The 27,721-nt window shown below is 49.5% G+C and overlaps 10 protein-coding genes across 10 annotated transcripts; 5 read left to right on the top strand and 5 right to left on the bottom strand.

Annotated features, from left to right (window-relative positions):
* Positions 1 to 148: 148 nt before the first annotated feature.
* Positions 149 to 2,992, top strand: N7481_000752 (transcription factor domain-containing protein; the record flags this gene model as incomplete). Its single annotated transcript, XM_057259971.1, has 6 exons — positions 149 to 247; positions 367 to 433; positions 510 to 997; positions 1,073 to 1,229; positions 1,279 to 2,326; positions 2,395 to 2,992. 6 exons carry the CDS (start codon positions 149 to 151, stop codon positions 2,990 to 2,992), a joined length of 2,457 nt encoding a protein of 818 aa, XP_057127803.1.
* Positions 2,993 to 3,348: 356 nt separating this feature from the next.
* Positions 3,349 to 7,512, bottom strand: N7481_000751 (uncharacterized protein; the record flags this gene model as incomplete). Its single annotated transcript, XM_057259970.1, has 5 exons — positions 3,349 to 5,080; positions 5,188 to 6,062; positions 6,139 to 6,783; positions 6,849 to 7,204; positions 7,269 to 7,512. The coding sequence occupies 5 exons, from the start codon at positions 7,510 to 7,512 to the stop codon at positions 3,349 to 3,351; spliced, it is 3,852 nt and encodes a 1,283-aa protein (XP_057127802.1).
* A 1,493-nt stretch (positions 7,513 to 9,005) lies between these two features.
* On the top strand, positions 9,006 to 11,210 carry N7481_000750 (DUF4246 domain-containing protein; the record flags this gene model as incomplete). Its single annotated transcript, XM_057259969.1, has 5 exons — positions 9,006 to 9,077; positions 9,132 to 9,190; positions 9,256 to 9,348; positions 9,420 to 10,512; positions 10,584 to 11,210. 5 exons carry the CDS (start codon positions 9,006 to 9,008, stop codon positions 11,208 to 11,210), a joined length of 1,944 nt encoding a protein of 647 aa, XP_057127801.1.
* Positions 11,211 to 11,411: 201 nt separating this feature from the next.
* Positions 11,412 to 13,603, bottom strand: N7481_000749 (peroxisomal copper amine oxidase; the record flags this gene model as incomplete). The annotated part of the gene is made up of 3 exons (XM_057259968.1): positions 11,412 to 12,055; positions 12,081 to 13,406; positions 13,489 to 13,603. The coding sequence occupies 3 exons, from the start codon at positions 13,601 to 13,603 to the stop codon at positions 11,412 to 11,414; spliced, it is 2,085 nt and encodes a 694-aa protein (XP_057127800.1).
* A 1,060-nt stretch (positions 13,604 to 14,663) lies between these two features.
* Positions 14,664 to 16,291, top strand: N7481_000748 (uncharacterized protein; the record flags this gene model as incomplete). The annotated part of the gene is made up of 3 exons (XM_057259967.1): positions 14,664 to 14,791; positions 14,859 to 15,227; positions 15,280 to 16,291. The coding sequence occupies 3 exons, from the start codon at positions 14,664 to 14,666 to the stop codon at positions 16,289 to 16,291; spliced, it is 1,509 nt and encodes a 502-aa protein (XP_057127799.1).
* Positions 16,292 to 16,418: 127 nt separating this feature from the next.
* On the bottom strand, positions 16,419 to 17,246 carry N7481_000747 (uncharacterized protein; the record flags this gene model as incomplete). Its single annotated transcript, XM_057259966.1, has 1 exon — positions 16,419 to 17,246. One exon carries the CDS (start codon positions 17,244 to 17,246, stop codon positions 16,419 to 16,421), a length of 828 nt encoding a protein of 275 aa, XP_057127798.1.
* An 838-nt stretch (positions 17,247 to 18,084) lies between these two features.
* On the bottom strand, positions 18,085 to 19,756 carry N7481_000746 (uncharacterized protein; the record flags this gene model as incomplete). Its single annotated transcript, XM_057259965.1, has 2 exons — positions 18,085 to 18,940; positions 19,002 to 19,756. 2 exons carry the CDS (start codon positions 19,754 to 19,756, stop codon positions 18,085 to 18,087), a joined length of 1,611 nt encoding a protein of 536 aa, XP_057127797.1.
* Positions 19,757 to 20,973: 1,217 nt separating this feature from the next.
* Positions 20,974 to 21,599, top strand: N7481_000745 (Zn(II)2Cys6 transcription factor domain-containing protein; the record flags this gene model as incomplete). The annotated part of the gene is made up of 2 exons (XM_057259964.1): positions 20,974 to 21,319; positions 21,388 to 21,599. Coding segments are annotated over 2 exons (558 nt in total), but the record flags the coding sequence as incomplete, so codon positions are not given.
* A 97-nt stretch (positions 21,600 to 21,696) lies between these two features.
* Positions 21,697 to 23,491, bottom strand: N7481_000744 (uncharacterized protein; the record flags this gene model as incomplete). Its single annotated transcript, XM_057259963.1, has 5 exons — positions 21,697 to 22,605; positions 22,657 to 22,883; positions 22,940 to 23,018; positions 23,106 to 23,204; positions 23,255 to 23,491. 5 exons carry the CDS (start codon positions 23,489 to 23,491, stop codon positions 21,697 to 21,699), a joined length of 1,551 nt encoding a protein of 516 aa, XP_057127795.1.
* Positions 23,492 to 24,293: 802 nt separating this feature from the next.
* N7481_000743 (uncharacterized protein) lies at positions 24,294 to 25,956 on the top strand (the record flags this gene model as incomplete). Its single annotated transcript, XM_057259962.1, has 2 exons — positions 24,294 to 24,646; positions 24,708 to 25,956. The coding sequence occupies 2 exons, from the start codon at positions 24,294 to 24,296 to the stop codon at positions 25,954 to 25,956; spliced, it is 1,602 nt and encodes a 533-aa protein (XP_057127794.1).
* Positions 25,957 to 27,721: the final 1,765 nt, after the last annotated feature.

Below are 27,721 nucleotides of genomic sequence, written 5' to 3'. Positions count from 1 at the left end.
CCAAACTAGTAATAGTCTAGTCAAGACTACTACTACTGGTATACATAGTACTATCCTGTACCAGACCAAACTCCGGTGGGCTCGGCTTCTCCGCATTTCGCCTCCACCTTTTTATTTCCCTACTCCCTCATTCCTCTTCCTCACCACCATGTCTCGTCCACAGGTCAGCATAGACCGGTTGACACCGCGTCGCGCAACATTAGAACAGCGCGAGGCGATGAACTGCAAGTCCTGCCGCAAAAGAAAGGTATCGTCAAAATTCACCCCATCTCGTCCCACGCTCAATGCCGATGCCGGCACCGCAATGCTAACCCGGCAATGCCAATGCCAATGCCAATGCGAATACAAATGCTAATGCGATGCCAGATCAAATGTAACCGTCTGCGCCCGAGCTGTGAAGCCTGCAAAGTCTTCCAATGTGCCTGCGTCTATGGTGAGTGGATGAGCCCACCTACAGCTGTCTCACCCATGCCGATCACCTCTGACACATTTCGCCTCGCCTCTTCTAGATGCCATCCCCAAGAAACGCGGCCCCAAGACTGACGTCCTCGAGGCCCTTCTCAAACGCGTCGATGGCCTCGAAAAAAGACTTCAGGATGAGAAAAACCCCATCTCGCCCACTTCGCCCGATCCCCCAGAGGATCTCCCCCTCGGCAACCAATCCCGACGCAACACCATAGATGCCTCGTTTCATTCATACTCCTCGAACGATCGCCGACCGTCGCTATCCACATCTCTCTCTCAGCCAGCCGAGTCTTTTCCTCGCGCGACCGACCAGGCCCTAGCTCCGGCCCTCTCGCAGCCACAGTCATCACATTCCCAGTCGCAACCACAGCCCCACAATGCCATCTTGTCAGATATCCTGCTGGATGCATATTTTCGGGCGCCTACACGGCAAACCCTTTTTCGTCCTCGACGAAACGAGCACACGACAGATGCACCAACTAAAACAGCTATCCGCGCCCTTGTCTATGGCGATATCGGCCATGACCGCGAGGTGGGCTTTTTGCCGCCTTTGAACCAGCCAGTCTGCTAACTAAATCGCCACAGATATGTACATGCGGTCGGTCAGCCAGATCAGTCTCTGCGGATGGGTCTAGATGCTGCCCTACAGGCGCGACGGATGGTTGATGTAGATAACCCCACGGTTGAGGGACTGCAGACTCTCCTGCTGCTCTCGCAGGCGTTTTTCGCTTATGGATTAGGGAAAAAGGCATATATGACATTCTGTATGTTCTCGGCTATCCAGTGATTACAGTTCACCTCTAACAAGACTAGCAAATTGCGCCGCCATGGTGGTTGCATTGGATCTTCTCCGCGAGGCACCCTCCAAGAGCAACCTAGCACCCCCCGAGAGAGAAATGAGGCGACGACTCTTCTGGTCTGTCTATCTCATGGATCGCTTCATTACCTGCGGATCTCCTCGCCCCTGTCTCATTGCCGATCACTCCATTGTCCTACGTTTACCCGTTTGGTCTTCCCATACTCCCGGTCTCACCGTCGAAGGGGAGCTGTTCCACGTCGGCCCCAACATCCAATACTCCGCTGATTCCCGGCGCAAATCACCCAGCGCCGCCTCTCTTTTGATTGATATTACTCGTATTCTAGGTGTGACGAACCGCTACTTGGCAGCGGGTGGCGTCAAGGGCGATTCACATTTCCCTTGGCACGCGTTATCAAATCTGTCCAAAATTCGACAAGAGTTGGACATCTGGGCCGCCGGGACGCAGGACGTCTTTTCCTCGATTGAGGCTCTATTCGGTCACCCAGAGAGCACGACACTGCTACTAAGCAAATTAATCTACCATCTCGTCCATTGTCTGATTTATCGCCCCTTCCTACCAATTGACTTGGTAGAACTCCGCGGAACGGGTCAACACCAGTCATGGCAGATCGAAGCCACCAACCTCTGTTTCTCGCATTCCAATGCAATCGCAGAGCTAGTGGAGCTAGGTCGCAACTCTCCCTTGATCGAGTGGCCTGCCTTTGTCGGATACTGCGTGTGCACAGCCGGTACTGTGCATGTCCACGGTGTACACTATAAGGGCCAAGAAGGAGAGGTCTTCTCCTCGAGCGCAGAGTTCCTCACTCGTGAGATGCACCAGCTGGCTTGGCTACGCAATTCCTGGGCCGGCGTCCAGCACCAACGGGAGCTTCTCCAAGCAATTTACACCTGCCACTCAGAGTTGGTCCGTAATCTGGCTACTAGCCCGATGCGATTCTCCCCGGTCTTCCACTTAGAGGACTTCCTCGATCGATACCCGAGCCTAGCTGCGGACGGCGCACATGTCAGATTAATAGATACAGGCGACGAGCTCGTCTCATTGTATGACCCCTTCTTCCCTTCCCAACACAACGCAAAATGGAACATCCACCCATTAACACCTCACCCAGCTCAAATACCTTCGGACAAGAATACTACCAACGACCAATGGCACCACCCTCAGGCTTCAATTCCAACCCTTTCTACCAACCACGCCCACCAACGCTCAAAACCCAAACCCAAACTCCCGATTCAACACACCCCTCCGCAAAAGACCTCTCACCAGCCCTACACTTCCACCCCTCCCCATCCCTCCAATCCCTCTTCCCCGTATCCCTAAACCCAGACCCCACACAACAACAATCCTCATCAGACCACTTGTCCCTACCAACATCATTCTCCCCCTCAGCTTTCGGTCTCTCCCCACCCGCCTTCAACCTAGCAGACGGCTTCATAGCACCCACACCACCCTCAAACCCGCAGTACGCGACCTTCCCCTTCGACGCGGCGAATGCGTCCGGCGGAGGCGCGGCTGCTACGCCGGGTGCGCAGAGCCAGACTTCTGGATCGCATACAGCGGGTAGTGAGACGGGTCCCGTGGAGAAGGATCCGTTTTTGAGTTTATTGGAACAACTTGCTGAGAATGAGAATTCGCAGGGTGGTCCGAGTGAACTTGATTTCTTTTTGGGGGTCGATGAGGGGAGAAGGAGGAGTTGTGAGCTGAATTGAATTCAGCTGAGTTTGAATTGGTTTGGCTGCGCTCGTTGTACAGATGTATAGTTAGTTTACTTGGTCAGGGTTAGGGTCCAATTTTGGGAAGCTGATGGTAGTGCTGTGGGGTGTTCGAACTTGTATATATGATTGGTGCTACTTGGATTGTGTGCATGGATTGGATTCTTGTCTTGTTTAGCGATTGATAATTGATACCATTTGATTTGGAAGATGAAGATAATATCTGTACTGGTTGATAGTGGAATCAACCTTCAAAGTCAAAACAAATCCTTTTCTTGATTACTGTCTGTCTGAATAATTGATATAAAACGCCAGGTGATTACTCCTCCATCAGCACCGCGAAACATGACCCTTTAGTCTGCCAGCAGCAGCCCCTTCTCAAGCAGCAACAACTTCCTCACAGGCCGACTATCCTCCCGACCAGACCGATTCCTCATCAAATCCAAGATAACACCTTGGAAATTTACTCCGAACTTCCCCCAATCGAATTCCGGATTCAGTGCGTCGACGAAAACACGCATCGCGGAGACAGGAACCATCATAACCTCACAAACTGCTTCAATGGAGAACTCCTGTTGCATTATCTGGATGAAATCCGCAGTGAAAGATTTCTCGAACCGAACAAATTCATCTCCGAGCTTCACGACTTTCTTTTCTGCGGTCATTTCCGTTACCTCATTAGCTTCTCCTCCATGTTCCTGACCCCTACTATCTGCTTTCCCAGTCAATATTTCATGAACAACACTCTCATCCAAAGGCTCAATATCCCCATATTGACCTTTCTTCCCAACACGCCACGGAACAAGCTCAATCTCCGCATCTCCGGCAATCTGCGCCGCGATCTTTTGATTTGCACGCGCGATTTCTTGGTCAATATTTTCGCTAAAATCCGCCGCCAGTAGAGCCTTGTATGCCTTGATATTATGCACTTTCACCGAATCAGGCGCAACGTTCCAGAGTGTCGCTATTTCGTTTTTCTTCGTTTGAATATCCTGGCAGGACTTCTTGACTTGTTCCCAGTTCTTTTCTTTGCATGCTTCGCGGACTTGGAGCTTTAATTCTGCGAATGCCCCGGATCGCCTTGTGTATAGGTTCATGGGGATACTATCGCATTCAGCGATTCTCGGCTTTCCTTCTGCTAGATGGGTGAGGTAGAAGATCATTCTTCTGTAGCTTTCGACTTCTTTTTCCAGCGTTGGGGGGATGTGTGCTAGTAGGCGGGTTGCAACAGCGGCGATGTCAATTTCTGTACCGTTGTTGATGTTGGCTGTGAGCATACGCATGAAAACAGTTAATATTGTTCGGCAATGGGCGAGGTGAATATTCCGTAATTTGCAGAATTTAGTCATCTCTTCCGTGCGAGATGCTTTGATCTGCGCGATGTTTTCATTCTTGGTCACGACCCGGATTACGGCCTTGTCCAGTAGTTTTTCCAGATTGGAGTGGAACTGAGCAAGTGGCCACCCCGTGTACGGATACAGTTTGACAACTGTCTCGTACCAGACCCAGTCGCCCCTTGTGGCAGGGACATCGTACTGGGGGTGTTGACCGAATAATTGCCAGACCATACTGAGAGGACGGAGTCCAGACCCAGCGATTGTCAAGAGATTGCCGAAAAGTCCGCGCATGAGTCTTGTAACGGTGTCTTCGGCTTTTCCGACTATTTCTGTGGGCTTAGATGTGCGCATTGCTGCGAGCTTGGACATGGATGCCATTAAGAGAGCGCTCATCAGTGCGCCTGTTTCATTGGAGCCTGGTTGTAGATTGTATTCTCTTGATGCGACGGCTTGGCTTAGGGTGTTTCTAATAATGATTCGTAGGGCGGCGATGTGTGGTTCGTTGCACTTTTCCATCCATCGCACTTTGTAGGGACTTTTGAGGTTGACAAATTCGTCCCAACACACCCATGCTAACATTGACCCTCGTCCTGATAGCTGGCTTAAGTAGGGTAGAGCGAGAATAGGCTGGGAGGCTCCGGCTATGCTTCGAAGGGGACCATCGTGTTTTGACTGGGACTGTTCGATGAGAATTCCGGCGTCAAAGCCTTGTAGGTGGAGGATTCGAGAATCTAGAGCGCAACACGGGCTGAGAAGGTTGTTAGTTTCATTCGTGACTCGGAAGGGGGTCAATAACGGTGGGCAATGGGAAATTGAAAACTTAAGCTGTCCACTGCAGAGAGGCTTGCCACGTACCTAGCATCAATCAAATTGTTTTTCAAGTTACCCAATAGCTCTCGGAAGGTTTCCGTGTCGATATTTAGTAGCATAACTCCCATATCCTCCGCATACTCCTCGAGATATCCGGACAGAGCATCAAAGGTCATGGACTTCGCGGCCTCGACATTATTCTGAATGGTCGTCTGACGGACAAGTCGCTTCAAATCGTGCGTTCGCTTGGAGGTCGTTTGGGACGATATCATATTAGCCAAGCAAGAAATTATCGGCTCGAGAGTCTTTTGCATATCCTTCGTAACCTTTCTCAATTCTCCGAGTAGATTGTTCTTCATCAACACGGAGCCTCGATCGTCGACATTGTATTCGGCTGTCAAAAAGCGAGTGTATCTGTCTCGCAGAGGAGCTGCTACATTGCTGACCTTGGCAGATAGGGTCGCTACCAGGGACTTTGAGAGTTCTTGTAAGTCTTTCTGGTTGAGAAGCATCTGTAGTTGTGGCACGGCTGCTGAGATATCTTGCTCTAGTTTTTGGATCTGCTCAATCGATATTTCTTCGAGTAAATTTTGCAGAGCCTGGGGTTGAACGAATTGGCCAGACGCGGGGAGAAGAATTGAATTTTCTTTGTCGAGTCTGACTATCCGGGGAATCCGGGGGTCAAGTATGGATTCCATTCCAACTGTGTGGAGAAGAGATGTCAAATCGGTGCCGAATTCCAGTCCAGACGTATCAAGGTGTGCGAGGTTAGCAATGCCTCTGTAGAAGTATAATTTCTCGCAGATTTGAACTAAGACCAAGGACTGCGGTCCTGCAAGAGCAGTTACTGCATTGATGTTTGCGGAGTTCATCAATGAAAGAACAGCATCTGGATTCTTAGGCTCTGTTTCAGGGATGAGCTGCACAATGAAAAGTGCATTGATTCGGTAGTGAGATGCGAGGTTGCGAGCATTGTCCGTCATTTTTTTCGTCGACGATCACCACGGCGCTTTTCAGTTTCTTGTAGTATCCTCGGAGCGAATTTTCGTTGAAGAAGGGAACGTTGAAGGGAGCCGTTCCCGTTGCCAGTAGAGTCGGGCCTTGTAGTTCAGAGCCAAAGATGCATGGAAGAACGACACCGGAAGATTTGGCTTGTCTCAATATCTCGTTGCTGGACGACTCAAATTCGAGACCCGTACCGAATCGTATGACCTGGGCTTCCCCTTGGTCGAGGAATGAGGGGATGGTGGCCGAATAGGTGGTAAAAACAGCATTCCTGTGGTTGACGATATTTTCTATGTTTCTTGAAGTCGTTGCCGCATCCGCATCCGCCAAATCATCTAATGGGTCTGTCTCCGTAAGCTTTCTTCTTTTTGAAGTTCTGGTAGTTTCTTCCATGTCATGCTCACATCGTTTCGTTGGCTCTTTCGCTGAGATGGTAAAGTTGGCGCGCTTGATGGCTTCCGGGAAGGCAGGGCTGTCTAGTCTCTTGCTGTGGCAGTGCATGTCTCGGTCTGTGGTCGCCGTTGGCAGTATTGAGCAAATCAACGAATCCTCATCGCGTTTGACTACCAGTGGACAACAGATGGTGGCGTCTCCGATCGTCGCTGCATCCAACGGTACTGGAATGATATAGAGAATCTGTAGTTTCACAGTCAGCTATCTAGTCGAGAATGAGCAATGGAGCACTCGGTCTTTGAACATACCTTGTCCATATGGTCGGCAACAAGCATCGCAGGGTATGTCCCCATGAAACGCGAAATCCGTGTGTTCACATAGCCAGATATGAACACGCATATCTCTTTCTCCGTTAAAGAGTCCTTGTTGATCCAAACAAAATCGAGGAGATCTTTACCCTGGAGAATATCCCCACTGTGGGTGATTCCGCTAAATGTCTTCCTTTCCAGCCAGCAGCATGCATTGCAATCCTCGTCCGCGAAGCAAAAGTCCCAGTACGTCGGGGTCCTCTCAGAAACCGCAAGAATAGTTATTTGATCTGAGACGATGGGGATCTTGAATGTCGTATCCGGCGCTTGCATGATCTGGAAGTCTTTGAAGATGTCTGTTTAAATGTTAGCATGAAGATTTTCCCGAGAGGAGTAGTCAGAAGAACTTAGCCAGCTCACTAAACTTGGTCATTCGCCTCAAAAGAACTTCTCCCATTTCCCCCAAGTCGACGGCATTGAAGAAGAAGTCTTCTGGATAAGACGAGATGTCGATCTCGGTGATCCCATCCTCTGTCCGACAAAGAAGAATCTGTTCCGGGCTGAAAGGGTGCGCCGAGCCGACTGGAAGAGCTTCAAGGATCTCTACCACCTTGGCCTTGGAAGTGGCGAGTGGATTGAAGAAGGTCTTTCTTACTTTCTCCATGGTTGCTGATAAAGCTAGTCAGCCTGTAACTTTCAATGCACGACAAGAGTATTGTCTGTGGCTTTTTGAGGGGGTATTTATACCCATATGTGACTGGATGACTCACTTTCAGTAGATGCGTCCAAAAGTAGATGCGGGGTCCAAAAGTAGACAAGTGAAGCATGAGGGCACACAAGTGTAAGCGGGACTGGACTGAGTCAATGTTGTGGGGGCCAAGCCGATGCGGCTGAAAGAGTGAATTGACACCTGATGCCTAAGGCATTCTGGCCTAACTAAACCCAACATTAACAACATAAACAAACGTCAACAAAAAGCGTTTGCACAGGATAAAAAGAAGGGGGGGAAAGAGAGAGGTGATCGCTATGGGACGGAGTCGATCTGTCGACCTGGAAATTCTGCAAAAAGGCAAAAAGATCAGCCCCAATTCAGCTTCTCCTATCCCGCATATGGGCTTTCCTAGAGGAACCAATTGTTCCTCTAGACCATAAGGGTCTACGTGACAGAGTAGAGACTTCTTACAAATATAACCATGTCACCACCCTCCTTTGGTGACGGTTTTGTACTCTGTATGTGCATGACCAACTTGGTCAGTCTTTAGCGTGAGCAACTCATTAGTGAAAAGAGAAGGATTGAAACAATCCTTCTCTAGGTACTACTATCTACTCCCCGCCTCTCTCATGGCGAGCATGAAGATAACAAGATCTTAGTGACATCTTTCCTTGCACTTGCTTTGGTATATCTTCCTCCTTCTCCTCCTCCTCCTCCTCCCTCCTCCTCCTCATCACATTGACCAAGACCCCTTCGAAATGGAATAAGATACTGCATCATCTCTCGCCATCTCTCGCACAAGTATCAGAGATCTGCTGCCCAGCCTGCCTCAGCTTTCGAGGCCAGGAAATCGTATCCTGCAGATCGGAATCTCGTTTTCCGCTTCAGATTTCCTCCTCACTCCGCCCGTAGGAGCACTCCACTCTGACTACGAGAGCGAAGCCTGGCTTCAAAAGACAAATGTTATTAAAGATTTGGCGGGCATCGAAACTATCAAGAAGCATAACATGGTATCCCCGTATATGGATGTATGAAATACTCCATATTCAAACTCCGCTAACCGCTGACTTCTTTACCTTCGTCAAGCCTGAAAGAACTTTCATATTCCAAGCATGAAAGTTGACAAATAGCTGTGCCGTACAGAGTTAGCTCACCAGTAAGATATCAAAATACTGCACCTCTCCCGCTCAGGCTTTCTTTCAAGTTCCTAATCTCCCCATCTCAACAGCGCCAAGGCAATTAAAGTCAATAGTCCCACCATCTCTTCTTGGCAGACACCCGTACCAATCACCTCTCTCACCAATCTTCCGTGGTCTTTTTGGCCCCCAGTCGCGGCCTAATCGTTGCCTGGGCGCTATTGTAAGACAATTGGAGATAAAAGCCACCGCGGCCGCAATATCCGGGGTTTTAGCAAAATTCCAACATCCGAGCTTCAATATTCAACAATGGATCCTACCCACGAATGGTTCCAAACCCAAATGCCTGGGTTCAATGTGCCCTTGGATGCTGCACCGGCTGTGAGCTCTATAATATCCCATGCCACATTCACTAACAAATGCTAACTGATCCAGCCAAACATCAACGAGCTGCGCCGGTGGTGGTACCCAATTGATTTTGAAAGCAGTATTGAGTAGGTGTCGATCATCTTTGGATGTCTATAGATAACCGATGATGCTGATATACTATCTTGTCTAGCGACATGTTGAAGAGGGGGACCACCTTGACTGACATTTCCACGGGCTTCTACAATGCGCTAGATCCGAATCATCTGAAAGATGATAGACTCGAGTGCGTTGATCACGAACATTCAGCTTACATGCGCTCATTCGTATTGACATTCTATTTCTTCGTTCTGCTAGCAAGCTCCTTGTCAAAAGAGAAATCGTTATGATGCAAGTAATGAATACTATCACCGACAAGCCCGACTGGGAACGAAAAGTCTTTGACGAAATCATTACCAACAAATGGCGCGAAGAAATTGCCCAGAGTGGGCAAGATGTTACGCCCAAAATGATGGACTGGATTATCAAAGAGCTGCAGTGGAAGACTTCTTTCCTCAAAAAAGATGGATACCTCGAAGTCTTTGAAAATGTGATCAAGTCTGATACTGCCGTTTCCAAAGAGCTTCAGGGTGCGCTGAAAGAGGCAGTGAAGCCTCTCGAGGATGTTCCCGAGGACCAGAAAGACTACCACCCCGGCTCTGATGACAAGGTACTCGACCTCGTGCACCCATCACTCTTCCCGGTTCTCTACGGCAAGACTCGAGTTCTCCCGGATAAGATTCTCGGCCTTGAAGACTGCCTTGATTACATCGGGGAAGGTGAAGCCCTTCCTACTCCTCCGGATGGGGAGGCAAAGGCCAATTCTAGTGACCGGCTCAACAGGAGAAGATTCTCCGACCTACCGGTGCTGAGCATGAAATTCCAATGGATGCCGTGTGATATAGGCCTCTCAAAGGATGGAGAGTGCCGCATCTTGTCCTACATCAACAACGCCCACCCAGTTAAGCATCACGCGCTATACCAAGTCATTGAAAAGATCATGTCACGAACTGTGCCCCTGTGGGAGGCATCTCTTACTGAAAAGGATCACCCCCAGAGAATCTCGTACAACCAGGTCGAATGGGAAGAAGGCTTTGGAGATGGAGAGTTTCCGGAATGGGACGAAGAGGAGGAACATTATGACGGAAAAGGTGACTATCAGGAATACATGAAGCGCAACGAAGACCATTACAAGCGCCAGAAAAAATATGAGGCTACTCGCAAGGTCAAAATTCCCGAGCCTGGGGAGTTCAAAATCCCTGTGCCAGACAATAACCGGGTGCAGCCCATCAATTTCCGAACAGACTTCTGCCATCGCAAACTGCAGGTCATTGTCAAGTTGGCGAATATTGAGCTGACACCCGAGAAACCCGACTACGAGGGTGGAAGCTGGCATATTGAGGGCCAACTCGTGAGTCTATTCTATTTCCCATTCCCCATTCCCTCTATGTCCTGAATTATATCTAACCTTGTATCTCACAGAACGAGCGCATCGCCGCATCAGCAATCTACTACTACGATAGCGAAAATATTACCACTAGCTCACTCGCTTTCCGCCATCGCGGAATGGATCATTACATGGACGACCTCGACTACGACCAAGATCAACACCAATTCATGCAACAGGTATATGGCTATTCCATCGACTTGGAAAACAACAGCCCCTGCCTGACGACACAAGATCTCGGCAGCGTGGTCTCCAAGGAGGGCAGACTCATCACCTTCCCCAATACGCTTCAGCACTGCGTAAGTCCGTTTTCACTAGAGGACCGGGCCAAGCCTGGTCATCGTAAGATTCTTGCATTGTTCTTGGTTGATCCACACCGACGAGTTATTTCTTCGGCTAATGTGCCGCCGCAACGAGAGGATTGGAAAGAGAGCAAGGAAACTTCTACTGAGAATAATACATCTGCCGAGAGTCAGAGCTCTGATCGGCCTGTGAAACGGCAGAAGGTTGGGGATGCTGAAACTGAAACGGTGGACTGTCCAGCTATGTCTTTGGAAGAAGCCAAGGCGTACCGACTTGAGCTTATGAAAGAGCGTGGCCTCACATCTGCTTTGCAGAATAAGGAGTTTCAAGAGGGCCATTTCAGTCTCTGTGAGCATTAGATATCAGAGGTGGCGTCAATGAATTACATGGCGGTATATACTACTAGTACGAGGAAAGGCTTGGAAATAAGTTTCGAATGAAAAAAGAAATATTTCATATCAACAGAAAATCTACCAATAGCTATGTACAGTGTATCATCGCAAGCTGAAACCCAAGAACAATTTTTCATAGAACACCATTACCCAATGTCAATGCTTATTTTACAGTCTGGACGAGCTTGCAGGGGCATTGGCCGCGCAGCACGAAGATGCGAAGGCATTCTTGGACATGGTATCCACACAGATAGCGCTGGGAGGCACCCAAAGACCGGGGTTCTTCACGGAGAAGTTAGAGGCACGCAGCATGACGCTGACAGGCTCGGCGGGCATGATCGGGAAGTCTTCTGTGCGGGGGAAGTGGGTGAGACCGAATTGAATGTAGCAGACAATATCGGTGTTCTCGATGTTCTCGTTGCGCTTGGCCCAGTCCAGGATGGACGAGTTGTGGGGGTGGTTCTCTTCACCAGTAGACTGGCAGACGTAGTCACCGGCAGGGAAGAGCTCGTAGTCCTTGTAGGGAGTGACCCAGAGAGGCTTGCGGGCGAAGGCAGCGCGGTTGTAGACGGTGCTGCCAGGCTTGGCAAGGAGAGGGGGGCAGTTGTTGTTGAGGATCTTGTAGCCGATGGGCTTCTTGGCGATCTCGTTCATGCGGTTGGGGTTGATGATGTCCCAAGAGCGCTGGGTCTCGTAGCAGTAGTCGGCGGCGCCTTCGAGGGATGTGCGGAGGGGGGGTCTTCTTGCTGAGGAATGCGTTGCCGTAGGGGTTTTCGGGAGAGCCGACAGCGTGGTCGGAGGAGACGGCGTCGCTTTGAACAACGGAGTTGTTGACACCGTCGATCTCGGGGTCGACACGGAGAGAGAAGATGTGCTGGTGGTTGTGGGCGGTGATATCGGCGGCGACCTGAGTACCGTAGGGGGCGGCGGTCTCAGTGGGGTGCATGCAGTAGGTGTTCAGCATACCGGTGAGCTTCATCTCAAGCTTGTAGGTGCCGTCCAGGGTGAAGGTGTGGTAGAAGCCGTACTCGTAGTTGGCGGCAGTGATGATTTGAGAGACGATGAGCTTGCGGTCACGGGCAGAGATGACGGTACCATCACGGTAGTCGGTGTGCTTGTACAGAAGACCGTTGTCCTCCTCGTGAATGCAGATGGCGTTCTTAATGACGGCCGCCTCGCCATTTCCAGTGGACATAACACCATCCATGTAGTGGATGGCACCCTTGCAATCACATCCCAGCTTGAGGGAGTTGGTCATGAGGCCGGAGCCATACTCACCGACATCGAAGGCGTGCTTCTTGTGGTGAGGCTTCTCGGGGCAGCCGTAGGGGACAACCATCTCGACGACGGAGATACGGTTGAACAAGGTGCGCTCACGATCCTCGTACATATCGTGGGAGCGGACGTCGGAGATGACGATACCCTCGCGGTAGTTGAAGCCGATGTGCATCTTGAAGTTAGCCCAAGACAGCTCGTTGCCGCGGACCTTGAAGGAGACACCCTCAGGCTGGGTGATATCGATGGGCTTGAGGCGATCGTGGTTGTACTTGTCGCCGACAAAGTCGGGGAGGAAGTTGTGCTCCTGAAGGGGAGGAGCAGTGCGCTCGCCGTTGACGAGGCGGACATCGACACTCAGGACCTCTTCCTTTTCGGTATCGGCAACAACGCTGAAATCCAGAGGGTGAGCGTACTGGTTGTCGAACTCGGAGTTGCGGTAGTAGACCAGACCCTGCTGGAGACGGCGGTCGAAGCCCCATCGCTCGTCGATACCGATGGCCCAGGCGTCCAGGAAAATCTTGGACATATCAGTGATGCCGATATCGTTACAGGCACGAATGACACGAGCATCCTTGCGAGCAATGCGCTCCATAACATCGAGATCCTCCAGAGTGAGAGTGGGCATGGCATTTTGAATCTCCTTGTATTCCTCGACCTTGGAGGTCTTCAGGTTGACAACGACCTCGGCAACCTGTTCAGTCTCGCGGATGATGATAATGGCGAAGCCACGGCGATCCGGAGCGGGGATCTTGCCGGCCTTGAAGGAAGCATATTCGGCCTTGCGGGGCTCACGGAGAGTAATGCAGTTGAACTTGACGGTCCTAGGGTTGCAGTAATCGCGGACAAGCTTCGCGACCTGGGGGATTTCCTTAATGGAGAGTTGATCTGTGGAGTTCAATGTTAGTCTTGCTGAAAATAAATCTTGGGATATAATTTTTTTTCCTCTTATCTTATCACATTCACATACCGAGGGGGTGGGGAGTGCCCTGGGGGAGCATGGCAGTGGCAGCAACGCTGTCATAGTCTCCCTCCCGGAAGATGGTGTAACCCGGGATGGAAGTGGTATCAGGGGCAGAAGCCATGGTGTAGAATGTTGTATGAGAAGAACTTGAGAAGCTGGAGAAACATGAAGTTCGCCCATGGCGGACCCTTATATAGACGGTGGCACTTTGGAACAGATCCATCGATATCCGCATGTACCTACCCGATTAGGTAGACCAGGAGCATCTGGCTGGGTCGCGCGTATCTCGCGACTCTTCCCGACGGTAGGCGAGTGGATCTGGCTCAGTTTGGCGAAAGCCTGGAGAAGGTGAAGGGCATTTCTGCTGCATCTTTCTCCCTTTCCTGTCAGGTAATATCTCTTGCGTAAACTGGCATTTTGGCGGAAGTGTTGGCCAATTAACAGGGAGGACCCGTGTGTCATGCAGGGGTGCCACGCTACTTTCGCCGATAGGGCAGGTTGACCCTATTGTATAATTCAGACCAATAGCTATAGCCTAATGCCACTACATTATTGTCCGTGTGTCTATCTGCGTGTAACTGCCAAGTGTATCCTAGGTGCAGTCAAGCTTATCATTTCGCGGGGAAGCCACGTGACGGGAAGTTGCCACACGGCGGACACGTGAATAGTTAGATTAAGCATATTCTGAAGTATTTTTGTAGTATATTTGACTAGTTATATGGCAAGTGATCTATCGATACTGATAATATCATACACCTGTCTATTCTACAGCAAATTCAGCATCTACCATCCCATCTGGGCATCTGTCTGAGTTTGCCATCCTGCAGGACTTCCTCGGTGTCCCGCGGTCTGGTTGGTTGCGTGGACCTCCCTCATTAGGCTTAACCTCCCCGTGCGCCCCCCGTGCCCCGAGTCGGGATCGAATTTGATCGTCTGGAGATGCCGTGTGGGTCTTCTTCTCCAGACATCCGTAAGGCGGGGCCATTCGACCTTCTCCTTTGGGCATGTCGTGCCGAATGTCTTATCAATGTCGCCTATCGGTGATGTAGCTGCAGCGTGGAGTTGAAGTGGTACTTTAGTGGATTTTAAGTAAGAACTGACTCCAGCTGTGTTAGATCGCCTGTTCTTTCCTCTCAAGTCAAATCTTCTGAAGATTCATTCAGCATCTCCTCAATCACACAATGGCTTCATTATCTGTGCAGTGTACGGCCCCCAACGGCCGTGTCTGGACCCAGCCCACTGGTCTTTTCATCAACAATCAATGGGTGAAGTCGTCAACAGGCGAAACGATTGCCAGCATCAACCCTGCGTATGTCAATCAGATCTCCCTCTCGCATTCACCAGTTCTACTGTGCTAACGTTCTGTTGGGCTATAGAAATGCCAACGAGATCACCTCCGTCTACGCGGCTTCCGAGCAGGATGTGGACACCGCTGTGAAGGCTGCACGCGCCGCACTCAACAACCCAACCTGGAGAGATCTCCCTGGAGTTGAGCGCGGTAAGTTGATGAACCGCCTGGCGCAGCTCATCGAAGATAACCGCGAGACCCTTGCGACGATCGAGACCTGTGACAACGGAAAGCCTTATACCGTTTCGCGCGACGATGACCTGACTGAGACTGCCGAAACCATCCGCTACTACAGCGGATATGCCGACAAGATCTTCGGACAGGTTATCGGTACTACCCCAGACAAGTTTGCCTACACTGTGCGCGAGCCAGTCGGTGTTTGCGGCCAGATCATCCCGTAAGCTTCATCTACTCGGCGAAATTCCAATCTCAGAAGCTAACAGTCCCAGATGGAACTTCCCTCTCTCCATGGCGGCCTGGAAGCTTGGACCTGCTCTTGCTTGCGGCAACACTGTCGTCCTGAAGCCTGCCGAGCAGACCCCTCTCTCAATCCTGTTCTTCGCCAATCTCGTCGTGGAAGCTGGCTTCCCTCCCGGTGTTGTGAATATTGTTAACGGTCACGGTGCCGTTGCTGGTGCGGCCCTCGCTTCGCATCTGGATGTGGACAAAATCGCATTTACCGGTAGCACCGCTACCGCCAAGCACATCATGAAGATGGCTAGTGTGAACCTGAAAAACATCACTTTGGAAACCGGTGGTAAGAGTCCTCTGGTCGTCTTCAATGATGCGGATCTCGAGCAGGCCGTCGAATGGGCACACATCGGAATCATGTACAACCAAGGCCAAATCTGCACAGCGACCTCTCGAATCCTCGTCCAGGATAAGATCTACGACAAGTTCCTGGCAGCCTTCAAGGCTCAGATCAAGAATGTCTCCAAGGTCGGCGATCCCTTCGATGAGGCTACCTTCCAGGGCCCTCAGGTGACCCAAGCTCAATACGAGCGCATCATGTCATACGTTGATATTGGCAAGTCGGAGAATGCTACTCTTGCAGTTGGCGGCAAGCCCTTCAAGGGAGTTGGCAATGGCAAGGGCTTCTTCTTCGAACCAACTGTCTTCACGGACGTTGATCCCAAGATGCGCATCTATCAAGAGGAGGTCTTCGGTCCTTTCTGCGTTATTACCCGCTTCAGCACTGAGGACGAGGCTGTTCAGATGGCCAATGATACTACCTATGGCCTGGGCAGCGCCATCTTCACCACCAATCTCACTCGGGCTCACCGTGTCGCAAAGCAGATCCAGGCTGGTATGGTATGGATCAATTCCAGCAATGATAGTGACTGGCGCATTCCGTTCGGTGGTATTAAGCAGAGTGGTATTGGCCGCGAACTGGGTGAGGCTGGCCTGGATGCCTACTCTTCTGTGAAGGCTATTCACGTCAATATGAAGTCCAAGCTCTAAACCAAAATATGTACATTACTAGTATTACGTTTGAATTGAAAAGACTCTTCTAGAACATAATCGATTTGTTTTTGTTTTTTGCTGTATTATTGCCTGCTCACACAATGTCTTCTCATGCAATGTCTGTTCAGGGATTGACACGGCCTGCCCAGAGGGAATTTATGGTAAAAGGGTTGCGTAATTCTTCCCGGGTTCTCAAGAAAAGCCCAGGTGGATGCGGTGCGATAGAATTTTGACAATATCCGTGCATTTTATCTAGCCATGTTCGATAGCGCCATGAACAATGGTCCAGGAGCTGCAAATTCGGCGGTAGCTGGTCCGGTAGCCTGTCCACATCATGACTGAGCGCGCTTCTGTATTGTGCCAGATGAGCTTTGTTGTCCTCGCGTCCGTTCTGAATCGCGTCTAGGAGCGGCACTAGATTTATCTCTGTCGGCGATTTAGATATCACTCGCGACCAGTCGTTGTCCATGGTGCAGATGAAGTCTTGATCAGGGTCGAACGGACCGGTCCTGTCTGGCGGCGTAAACCAAGGTCCAACAGCGACGATAGTACGGATTGATCTGAAATGGGTGGACAGGAAATCCATCGTATGCATGAGTTCAGATGCATCCCGAGGGTTTATGAGAACGTGTTGAATTTGGTGTAGCTCGACGTGGACGAAAAGAGACAACATCAACAGGCGACTGGATTCAAGGTCTCGGAAGAAGAAGAGGTGTCGTTCGAAGTCGAACCAGCCAAGCCCTTCAACTTTTGTCGCCCTTCTTTCCATGGCCCAACGAGCTTCACGGCACACGCGACTGATTTGCTTTTGGTGGCATTTTCCGCTAATTTTGATGCGCTTCTTCACGCGGTGGAAATTGGTATAGCTCCATTGTTGTGCTAACGCTTGCTCCCAGATGAGAATTCGTATTTCAGGAGGTAGTCTGGGGAAAAGTGTGAGTGAATTCGCCATCGTATAACATGGATATATAACGAGTTTTCGGGTGCTGATATACTAGGAGATGGTTTGTTCTGCGTTTGGTTTTCTTTCTTCCACCTTCAAGTTTGGCTAGGCAGCAGAGTCGATTGACGCCCGGGCGTTTTGGGAAATGATCGGACACAAGGCTGAAGGCGAATCACCTCGAAGAAACCAATGATGTGATAGAACACTGGCACCATCAATTTGGATTCGCGATGTTCATGAGTCCATAGCACTGAAACCTAAGTCTGAGCTACCATTCAAGTTGAATACGGTTCAAATTCCTTCAACTCTACCAATATTATTCGAGCGTGGAACGCAATCACGTTACCACCCGGGCATAAATATATCTTACTAGCCAATGACCTACTATTAGCATCTTTCAAGGTTGATGGCTATCTAGCATACTAGCCACCTAGGCTAGGTACTACCTAGGTAGTCTAGTACTTACCTAGTACTGGTAGCTACTACCACTTTATGCTCTTCCAAGGTTGTCAGGGTTTGTGGTATGTGCATGGTTGCTACGTTTATTGAATACTTTCGTTCTGGATATCGTATTTTAGACCCCTTTACAACCTTGGAAGCGGGATGGATAAAACTTCAATTCCAAGTTGTATATGTGAATTCCTGACCTCGCCATCTATGTACTCTATGTCTATACACCATGACCTATGGATCTCCATCTGGTCCCACCAAGTTATATACAGCAAGCAGCTCACCACTGCTACCTATCCAACAGCTATTTTAAACCAAGCCCCCTTCAATGAATTTCGGGAAGCTTCACTCTTTCACGAACCTTCACAATAATCGACGACTATCACCACGCCCGCTCTCAGCGTTCGTCCTTCTTTGCTTCGGGAATTGGAACCTCATTGTTCGCTGCCTCCGTCGCCTGGATGATCATCGCAATCGAAGACTCCTCAGTGTTTAGGTAGGTTCGACTACCCTGTATAAACCAGAATGACATTGCAATCACCAGCATCACACCAAAGACAGCGATGGCGTAGTTCATCTCTCCGCCCTTCGGGTTCGGAACGGTTGGGAAGAAGAAGAAAACCGAGGTAATGGCGCAGTAAACCAGACTGACACAATAAGCTGGGACACCAAGCTTTCCAAGATGGAATTCTCCTCCTGGTGGAAGCTTATCGCGCCCAACCACAAGCACGGTCAGAATAGGCAGACCGTAGGAAATGGTTAAGGCGATAGTGCTAACGCTCAAAATCGCATTCAAGACGGTCTCGGCGAAAAGGAAAAGAATGCCGACCAGAGAAATCAAGACTCCTTGGAACCATAGAGCGCGAACGGGGGCCTTCCAGATGGGGTCAACATGGCAAAGGTATCGACTGAATGGCAGGCCACCGTCACGCGCAAATCCCCATGTAAGGCGAGATGCAGTAGTCACAATACTGACGCTCTGGCCGAGGCCGTTCATAATGAAGAGTGCGATAAGCACAGCAGCTCCGTTCAGGCCCACGGTTTCCTGAACCAGCGACATGAACGGCAAGCCACTTGGTGCGTCAATAACGCTTCTCACCTCCTGGATACAGAACAGGCAGACCATCATCAAGATGAAGCCACTAATCGCACCCGAGATGACGGCAAAATAGATGACCTTGGGGGCATTCTTTCGCGGCGCAGGGATCTCCTCCACCATGTGGATGACAGCATCAAATGCAGTGAGACCATAACTGTTTTATTGTTAGTCGGATGAGAGGGGTTCGGAAACGATGGAAAGATGTCTGTACGTACGCTGCTTGAACCAGTCCCATAAACCACACAACTCCATCCGACCAGCCTGTCTCATTGATCCACTTTCCGAAGACGAAAGAAGCAGGCTGGAAAGATAGGCCTCTTTTGATGCCGACGGAAATGAGAAGAGCAAGGCAGAAGACGAAGAATAGTCCAAAAAACCAGATTCCAACGAAATTATTGAGCCAGGGAAGAAACTTGTCTCGCCGGCAGCCCACGACATTGATCAAGGTAAGGATAAAAACGCATCCAAGATAGACAACGAACTCTAACCATCCCTGAGATGCGCCAGTCCAATCTTCATCGAACATGACTTTCATGCCAAGAATGAAGTTCGTCATGAATGCAACTTGGGATGCGGCAAGAGTCCACCATCCAAAGACATTGATCCAGGCGCAGATATAGGAGGCAAAGCGACCCAAGGGGGTGCTCCATAAGCGGTAGATCCAGTAAGCCTGACCCAATGCTGTTGGCATGCTACTGCAGATTTCTCCTAGAGAGATTGCCACACACGTGTTGCAGAAGGTCACCAAGGAAAGGCCCCAAAGGATGGAGACCGGCCCGCCATTGATGAGACCATCGGACAGATCTTGTGCGAAGGTTGACCAGGTTCCCAGAACACAGAATGCAAGGGCTAGCATGCTCCAGAGGTTGAACTTTCGTTCGAGAGTCTGGCCATGGCCGAATTCTGCAAGATCCTGTGCATCTTGGATTTGTTGCTCACTCGGTTTCCAGGTTTCGGAATCCACGTCCATAACTAGGTCGAGTATAACGATGTTAAGCGTCTCAGATAAGATAGATGGGGGTCATTTCCGTATGTCGATATAGAGCGTGGTTGGGGATTCTCGTCGAAGATTGGATACTGCAACAAGAATGTGCTCGGTCTGAATGTTCGTGATCGAGATTGCTGGAGAAGGATATAGGATATAGAGGGCGGGGATAATCAACCCCATTCCCCAACGACCCGGGCTTTTCTTTTTTTTTTTCTGGGGAACCCCACGGGTCTCGGGTTGTGTGGTCCTACCCCTCGAACTGGCCCTGACTTCACCGAGACTGGCCCACTTGGCGCTGCAAGAACCTGGTTACGTCTTGGAGAATAGGCGAAAAGGCATCGGCATTTCTTCAGCCATCCACGACAACTATCTCCACCAAAGCTTTGCGCAGGCTGGATCTTCCTAGAGGGGAAGGTAGATGCGGGTGTCTGGCGGTGAATTTTCTTGAATGAAATCATCCAGGATGACGATCTCCGGCATCGATGGATCTCGTCACGAAGGCCGGGTTCCCCGTGGAGAAACCTCACGGAGCGCGAATGGCTGTTTCTCCCGAATCCTTGACACACCGACACATCCACGGTTCGATTCGTGGTTTCCGATGTGGCGAGTCCCACACAATATCATCTTCATAGTAGTTGCAGGCGAAAAGAAAGTTCGCGCTTCGGTTCGGGAGGCTCAGATGCGTTTTGACCTACCCGATTCAATTTAGCCTGGAATATCAAGGTACCCCCGGTAGGATATGACACAAAACATATGCCTAATCTGCATGTCAACGGTGGGCCGTTTTGGCGATCGATGGCGCTTGCTTGTACCTGCCGGAAAGGGTTTGAGGCAAAAAAGGTGCCGATGTCTCCACTCTGGGGGGGGGGGGAGGTCCGAAGCTCAACTCGGACCGACTGGGGGATATAACGTGACGGGGGGAAGGAGAGGTGAGGACAAGTCGACTCAAAAATAGTTGATGATTGCGAGGGAATTTGAGGGCCAAATATAATCTTCTCCATTGCAACTAAACCGGGACGCATTCCCTAAGAAGGACTAGAGCGCGTTATTTGTTCTACATTTGAGAAGATTGATTCACCAATCAGCGCCCGTACAGCTCGTGGTGCTATACTCGCAAAGAACCTATATGAACAGCATGAGTGATCGAACCTTCGGTCGCACCAGAATTCCGTTCATTCCTTTCCCTGCATCTTCCAACGATGGCGTCCTCAGATAATAGGAGAAAAGACTCGGCCAGCTCCCGCCACCGCTCGCACAGAGGTTGTTGGACTTGCAAAAAGAAACGCATTCAGTGCGACGAGGCTCGACCCGGTTGTCAAAAATGCATTACACGAGGACTCACATGCGAAGGTTATGAAATTCGACTTCGTTGGGGTGCCGGCATCGCTTCTCGAGGTCGGTACAATGGGGCAGAGAAGCCCGTCAAGGAGTTCATTCCACCCCCTTCGAAACGGCGATGGGATCTTCGCGGCAAGGGGGAGAAAGAAGAGGAAGGTGACCGCCGAGGCCAGCCTCATCTTCTACTCGAAGCTAGCTTCAGTCCAGGTAAATACATCTTCTTAAAAGTTATTACCAAACTAAACTAGAATGTACATGGCTAACATTTCTCATAGAACAACTTGAACCCATAACTCAACCTGTCAGCCCACGTGCGACAGTAAACATATTAAATGAGCCTTATGGACAAGACCTCAAAGACTACATGGACATCACTAAACACTTTGAGCTACCGGCTTCGACAAGAGAGAGGATTGAACGAGATAATGCGGCTGCCTTTGCTGGAGATCAACGGCTAGTTGCAAATCAATATCCCGACACTGCTTCAAGTTTGTCCGGGAGACCGGTAATGATTGCTTAAACATAGTCACACTTCACGCCAAATCAATAAAGTTGTGATTTTCAACCCGTTTCCGATCTTCCGCTTAGACTCTGTAGAGCAACATTCTGTTTTGTCGGTCTGTCAGATCGGAAAAGGCGTTAGCCAAATCGCTCGCATCATCCATATGCCCAGCTGCCTCATTCTCACGGACCCGGGCTGCATTATCTCTGGTGTAGACGATATATAGTATCGAGAAGAGGATGATGTTGACGATGAAAGCAGCCAAGGTCACGAAGACACCAGTGGTATATTTAGGTGCTTCAGACGAGAGAAAGGTCTGGGGCGAGATAATATTTGCCACGCAGTATGCAGAAAAGAACAAGGTTCCTGTCACAGTCTTTTTGGTATATCCTGCAATGTTGGAGGCCAACACAGTATACATCAAGCCTCCCACTGCAGCGACCATTGGGATCAAATATATGGCGGCTAGGTGAGCTCCCAGTGTGGAAGAGTTCACAGGAACTCCGTAGAGCATTCCACACGCGATGATGCCCGGGATGTAGCAGCTGGCCATGGTCAGTATCAGCTTACCCTGGCCGTATTTGGATGAGAGGAAAAAGCCGACGATAATGATCGACACCGCCATGACGGCGCCGACCGGAATCTGCAACAAAACAGCCTGGTAGGTGGTATAGCCAAATCCTTTGATAATTATTCCGGTAAAATTTGTTTGCAAGCTGTTCGTCATATTGTGACAGAAGACAGCGAGCAGGAGCATCCACACACGATAGTCAGTGAGTGCCTCGATGACTTGATCTTTCTTATGCTCGCTGTTCTTGACACCGGTTCTGTTGTCCTTTAGGCGTTGCACAGCAATGACTCGCTCACGTTCGCTGAGCCATGTGCATTTTATGGGGCTATCAGGAAGCAGCCACCAAAGACCGGAACCAATTAGCACGGTCAGTGCGCCGAATATAATGAACATCCATTGGTAGGGAAACATATTATCGACCTAATCATTGTATTAGTATATCAAACCATGAGGGGCTTGGGTTGGGCTTACATCAATGTGCGCGATTGCCCAGAAAAGAACACCCGCCGGAATCGAGGCAAGTCCATTTGCACTATACCAAAGACCGATACGGGAAGCTTGTTCTTCACGCTTCCACCAAGAAGACGAGATCAAAACAAAGCCGGGGTTCAAGCATGACTCAAAAACACCTAAGAAAAATCGAGCTGCTGCCAACGAGGAGAAATTTGTTGCGCTACCAGTGGCTGCCAGAACGACGCCTATGGATGATTCATCAGAATAACCTTCACGCTTGGTGTTGCTTGTAGGAACATACCCCATAGTATGAAGTTGATCGTCAAATATTTTCCAGTCGGAAACTTTTGCATGAAGTAGTTGGTAGGGTACTGCGCAACCTATTGTTTCTCAACGTCTTAGGAATAGTTCATTTGACCATCAAACAAAATGCAAAGCGGGAAATTTCAACTCTCTTTGAAACTTACAAGATAACCGATGTAGAAAATGGTTATGAGAAGACTATATTCCTGTCCCACCAAATGTGCCTCCGTGATGATGCCATATGTCGCCGCATAACTGATCGTCTGGTCATGGGTTAGCCTCAAGAATTCATGATGAACGGCCATATACTGACAAGCTTGTCAACAAATTGAATTCCATTGACAATCAACATGATAGTCACCAAACGCAAATCTATCTTCCATCTCAAACTCCTTTCTTCCCCGGGAGAATACTCCACGAATTGGGTTTGGAGAATTTCTAAAGCCTCGTCTCCTCCCTGCAGCTTTTCTGCAAGAAATACTGGCTGGGGAGCTGGTGCATTCTCCATCTCAATGGCTTCCAGGCCATCCTTGCGCGTATTGGTAGGCATGACTTGGCTCAGAACCCAAGGGTGGCTTTGAATTGCGAAAATCCTGTGGGGAATATGAAGAATCTGGGGATTTCCCCGGGACTCAAGAGAAACTGCCGTGCATTTAACTGCCGGATCAAAAAGAGGGGCTCTATCTACGAACTACTGAAAGCAATTCGGGCTCCATTCTAGTCGCATCTCCATAGCGGCATACCGATTAACCGCCCTATATACAAGCGACATGGCTATAGAAGTAACTAAACAAGGCTAGCATAGCTCGCTAATCACTCCCCAATCGTTGGCCTCCCCCGCCTTTTGGGCTGGGGTTGAAACCGAAATTTACCCGACATGCAGGTATCCGGGGCCCCGGAACCCAGTCTAGATCGATTTCGTTGACGCTAAAACCTTTAAGTCTAGCTAAAGTCTGCTACCGGTAGTGGATTCGGCTTTTTGCTCACCCAAAGCCTCGGAACTACCACGGGGTCAAGGTAAAGGGGGAAAGCGTTCATCCTCCAATATTGACATCTTTTGCTGCTATCGGTTATTGTGGCCATTACGAGATGAATAGTGATAGACGAAAAGAGCAGAGGACGAAAGATTAATTGAGGTTATAGTGGAGCAATTTTTCACGTCTCCAGACGCTGTAGAATTGGAACAACAAAGCAGGATCAGCTCTCAGAAAAAAGCTTAGCCCGTGGCTAAAACATTTTCTCTCCACATTCAACGACCCCGCAGCCCGGTTTATCCGACAGTTTATAACTTCTGCATCAACTGCCCTGCCCGTGCTTTCCCAAGCAGTCGAATTCCAAGGTTGTGTGCTAAAATGGCAGAGCATGACAGAATTTCTCTCATTGCGCCATCTCTTGGCTCGGAGTTAGTAGGAACTTTGGATAGTGAGCAGAATATTGCACTATTTCGAGGAATTCCTTATGCGACTTTGACCAAACGATGGACGCATAGCGAGACGAGAAACAAGCTAGAAAGCCCCTTCGATGCCACTCGGCTCGGATACCGCTGTAGCCAGCTTAGTGGAATGGTTCTTGTCTCAGGAGGAACAAACGATCCCCTTCCTGGTGATGACGAATTCAAATGTCTCAACCTCAATATTGCAGTTCCGAAAGAATCGCTAGGAGTCCAAGGGCCGAAGTCTCTCCCAGTGATGGTATGGATTCATGGGTATGTTTCTTCCAACCTTATTCTTATCATCGAGGTCAACTAACAGAATTCCTCTTGGAAGGGGTGGTTTCGCCTTCGGTGCAAATTCAGTCTCGCGGTATCGTCCTCAAGCTCTCGTTGCACATGCGCGCAATAACAATACGCCTGTCATCCTGGTTTCGATAAACTATCGCCTAGGTGCGTTGGGATTTTCAGCTTCCCAAGATCTCGCCGAAGAGGTCAACGGTGGGAGCAAGACGCGTCCCGTTGGAAATTATGGACTTATTGACCAACGCAACGCTCTTGAATGGGTAAATCGCCATATTCAAGATTTCGGCGGTGACCCGTCAAATATTACAGTCTTTGGTGTGAGCGCAGGTAGCGTCAGTATCCACTTGCACCTACTTGCAGGGCATGCGCTATTTGATAGAGCCATCATGATGTCCGGCGCAGCACCCGTATTGAGCCCTCTACCCATGGAGTGGTATCAAAACGAATGGATCACCCTTTGCCACAATGCAGGCATTGACGCATCGTCGCCCCAGGAGCGGCTAGAGCAGCTTCGCCAGCTGGAGGTGTCTGATATTCTCAAGCTTTCAAGCCCAGGTGTCATGGGGCCGGTCGCAGATGGCAAGCTCTTGAACGAAAACTGGAAATATGAAGACGATGCCCCAAATAAGCGTTGCAAAGAATTCATTATTGGAGATACAAACATTGAGGCGATCATTTTTGACGGCTTGATTAAACGTCTACCACAAGAGCGTTTCCAGCAATTGGTGAATGACTCATTCACCTCACAGGTTGCCCAGGAGCTCTATTCCAAATTTGGATTTAGTCGTGACCCCCAATCGGAAGAAGACTTCCGTAAAGCTTTCAGGTTACTTGTCGGGAATACGCTATTCAACTACTCCCATCTCGGCATTGCCAAGTCCTCTCAGAATTCGGAGGCTTGGGGAGACAAAGTTTACCTTTACCATTTCGAGGAACCTTCTCCCTTCCCAGGACCAACGCGTGGTCTCTCATATCACGGCCTGTGTGCAATGCTTTTGCATATGAACGAATTCGATATTTGCCCACCTTCTACACAAAATGTCTCGAGAGAAGCTGCTAGAATCTGGACAGCTTTTGCGCATAGAAAGCAGCCTTGGGAGCCCTATTCCAAAGAGCAAAGATTCATGCGCTTTGGTCCTGACGGGGAATCAACCCTTCAAAGTTTTGAAAGTGACAAGACTAGAGACTATGGGTTTCAAGAATGGCTTGGCGTTCATATTGATGAGGTTGGGTTATTTGTGCGAAAGCTCGTTCTGGATTTGGAAAACAACAAGATCTAAATAGAATTCGAACAATCCAATAGTACCAGATACTCTCAAGATTTTCTCATGGTTAATTTCGTGTGGTAAGAGATTGGTAACCTGATGGGCCGATATTAAACTAGAAATGTGAAACAGAAAGCGGTCCCCAGGGCTAAGGTCTCGTTTCACCGAAGTGAGATCATTTCGCTCAAAACTGGAACTTAGATTATATATGGTGAACGTGTTTACCGGCCGCATGTTTCGCACTTCCTTGTCTTCACTAGTATATTCTACTCGCCAGCGCATCGATGGCACTTTGGTACAAGAAGAGCCGGGGGGGGGGGGGGTGAAACCATGCGAATCAATTGTTTGATGCCTTATTTGAAAGATTTTCAGTGATAAGATATGGCTTTTTTTTGGGTACATTTGTTGTACTCGCTTATTAAAGACGGCCCAAACCCACTTTTTGTGTGATCTATGATCTTCATTATAGTACGGTGGGCTTAGTGGCTTTTCGATCTATCACTTCCAGGCACCATTCTTGACCGACACTTGATTGGAGCCAGCACGATGTTTGATGTCTAAATGTGGGGACGGGCATCGCGCCTAAATTGTTTATTCGACCTTCAGCTGATATTTCTTTTCTTCAGCTTTACAGCTTTGCAACTCCAGCAGAGAAAGCGAAAATTATGGCAGACACGACTCCAGAGCAAATGGAAACGAGCTGTTCTTCGCAGAATGCGCAGCTTCCAGCAGAAGCGCGTCCCTTGGCGGCTCTAGCTTGGGGATATCGACAAGTGCCCAGTTCCAGGAGTCGCTTTTTCACAAAGCTACCAGCGGAAATCCGGAGTCAGATTTACCAGCAAGCATTTGGCGATCGGGTTTTCCATGTTAACTTGCATGTCTGTGTAGCCGACTGCTGGAGAGTCAGAGATGGATCGCGGAATGCAGCAAGCACTCAAATCAAAGAGTTACCATCGAACACGGCGAGATGTCATGACAGATATTGGTGGGGAAGCGCTTGCAAACACTCAAAATCAGGTCATCTGGAAAATAAAATGTGTACCGATATCAACGGTGCCCATTATATTATCGATCAAGCTACGCCGTCGAAAATGACGACCATTGGTGTGATGGGTTGGCTACTAAGCTGCCGACAAGCGTATGTGACCCAAATATAAGGCTCGTAACCCTATATTTTACTGATTTCAAGTTCATATCGCAGTTACGTTGAAGCAGTCGAGATAATTTATTCGAACACGTTCCATTTCGCAGGGAATGCTCCTCTCCGAGACTTTACTCAGCTAGTCCCTCGATACAATCTTGCCTGCATGAAAGGATTAATCCTTAATCCAGTGGGAATCGAATCCGATAATCGTCATGGTGTTGGTAACAAATCAACCCATGCTTTTAGTGTTGGGGAGCTTGAGCTGATAGCTTCAATTGTTGGCTCGGGGTTGTTTCAAAGCCTACAGGAGTTAAATGTGAAAATCATTGATTTGTCGGGGCAAGAGTCTACCCTCGCCAGACAGGCAGATAAACAGACACAACGAGCACTGGAGGTCTTCGATAATCTCATACCTAAGATGAGTCTGCAGTTTCGACGACTTCAGATTTACCTGGAAGATGTCTTCTACGAGACTGCTAGAAAAATGACCGAAATCGGCAATAAAGATTTGCTTCAAGAGGGAATGAGGTTTAAACCACCCGAACTCCATGGCAAGCATGAATTTTGGCGACCAGTTCTGGGTACAGCCCATCGATCCTCGGGATATTGGGTGGCACAAGACAACTGGCGGCGCCA

The sequence above is a fragment of the Penicillium waksmanii genome, assembly GCF_028829765.1.
Source record: "Penicillium waksmanii strain IBT 27052 chromosome Unknown utg000001l:1.0-4852451.0:1.0-4856178.0, whole genome shotgun sequence".
Lineage (NCBI taxonomy): Eukaryota > Fungi > Ascomycota > Eurotiomycetes > Eurotiales > Aspergillaceae > Penicillium > Penicillium waksmanii.
This window is presented reverse-complemented; position numbering and strand designations above follow the sequence as displayed.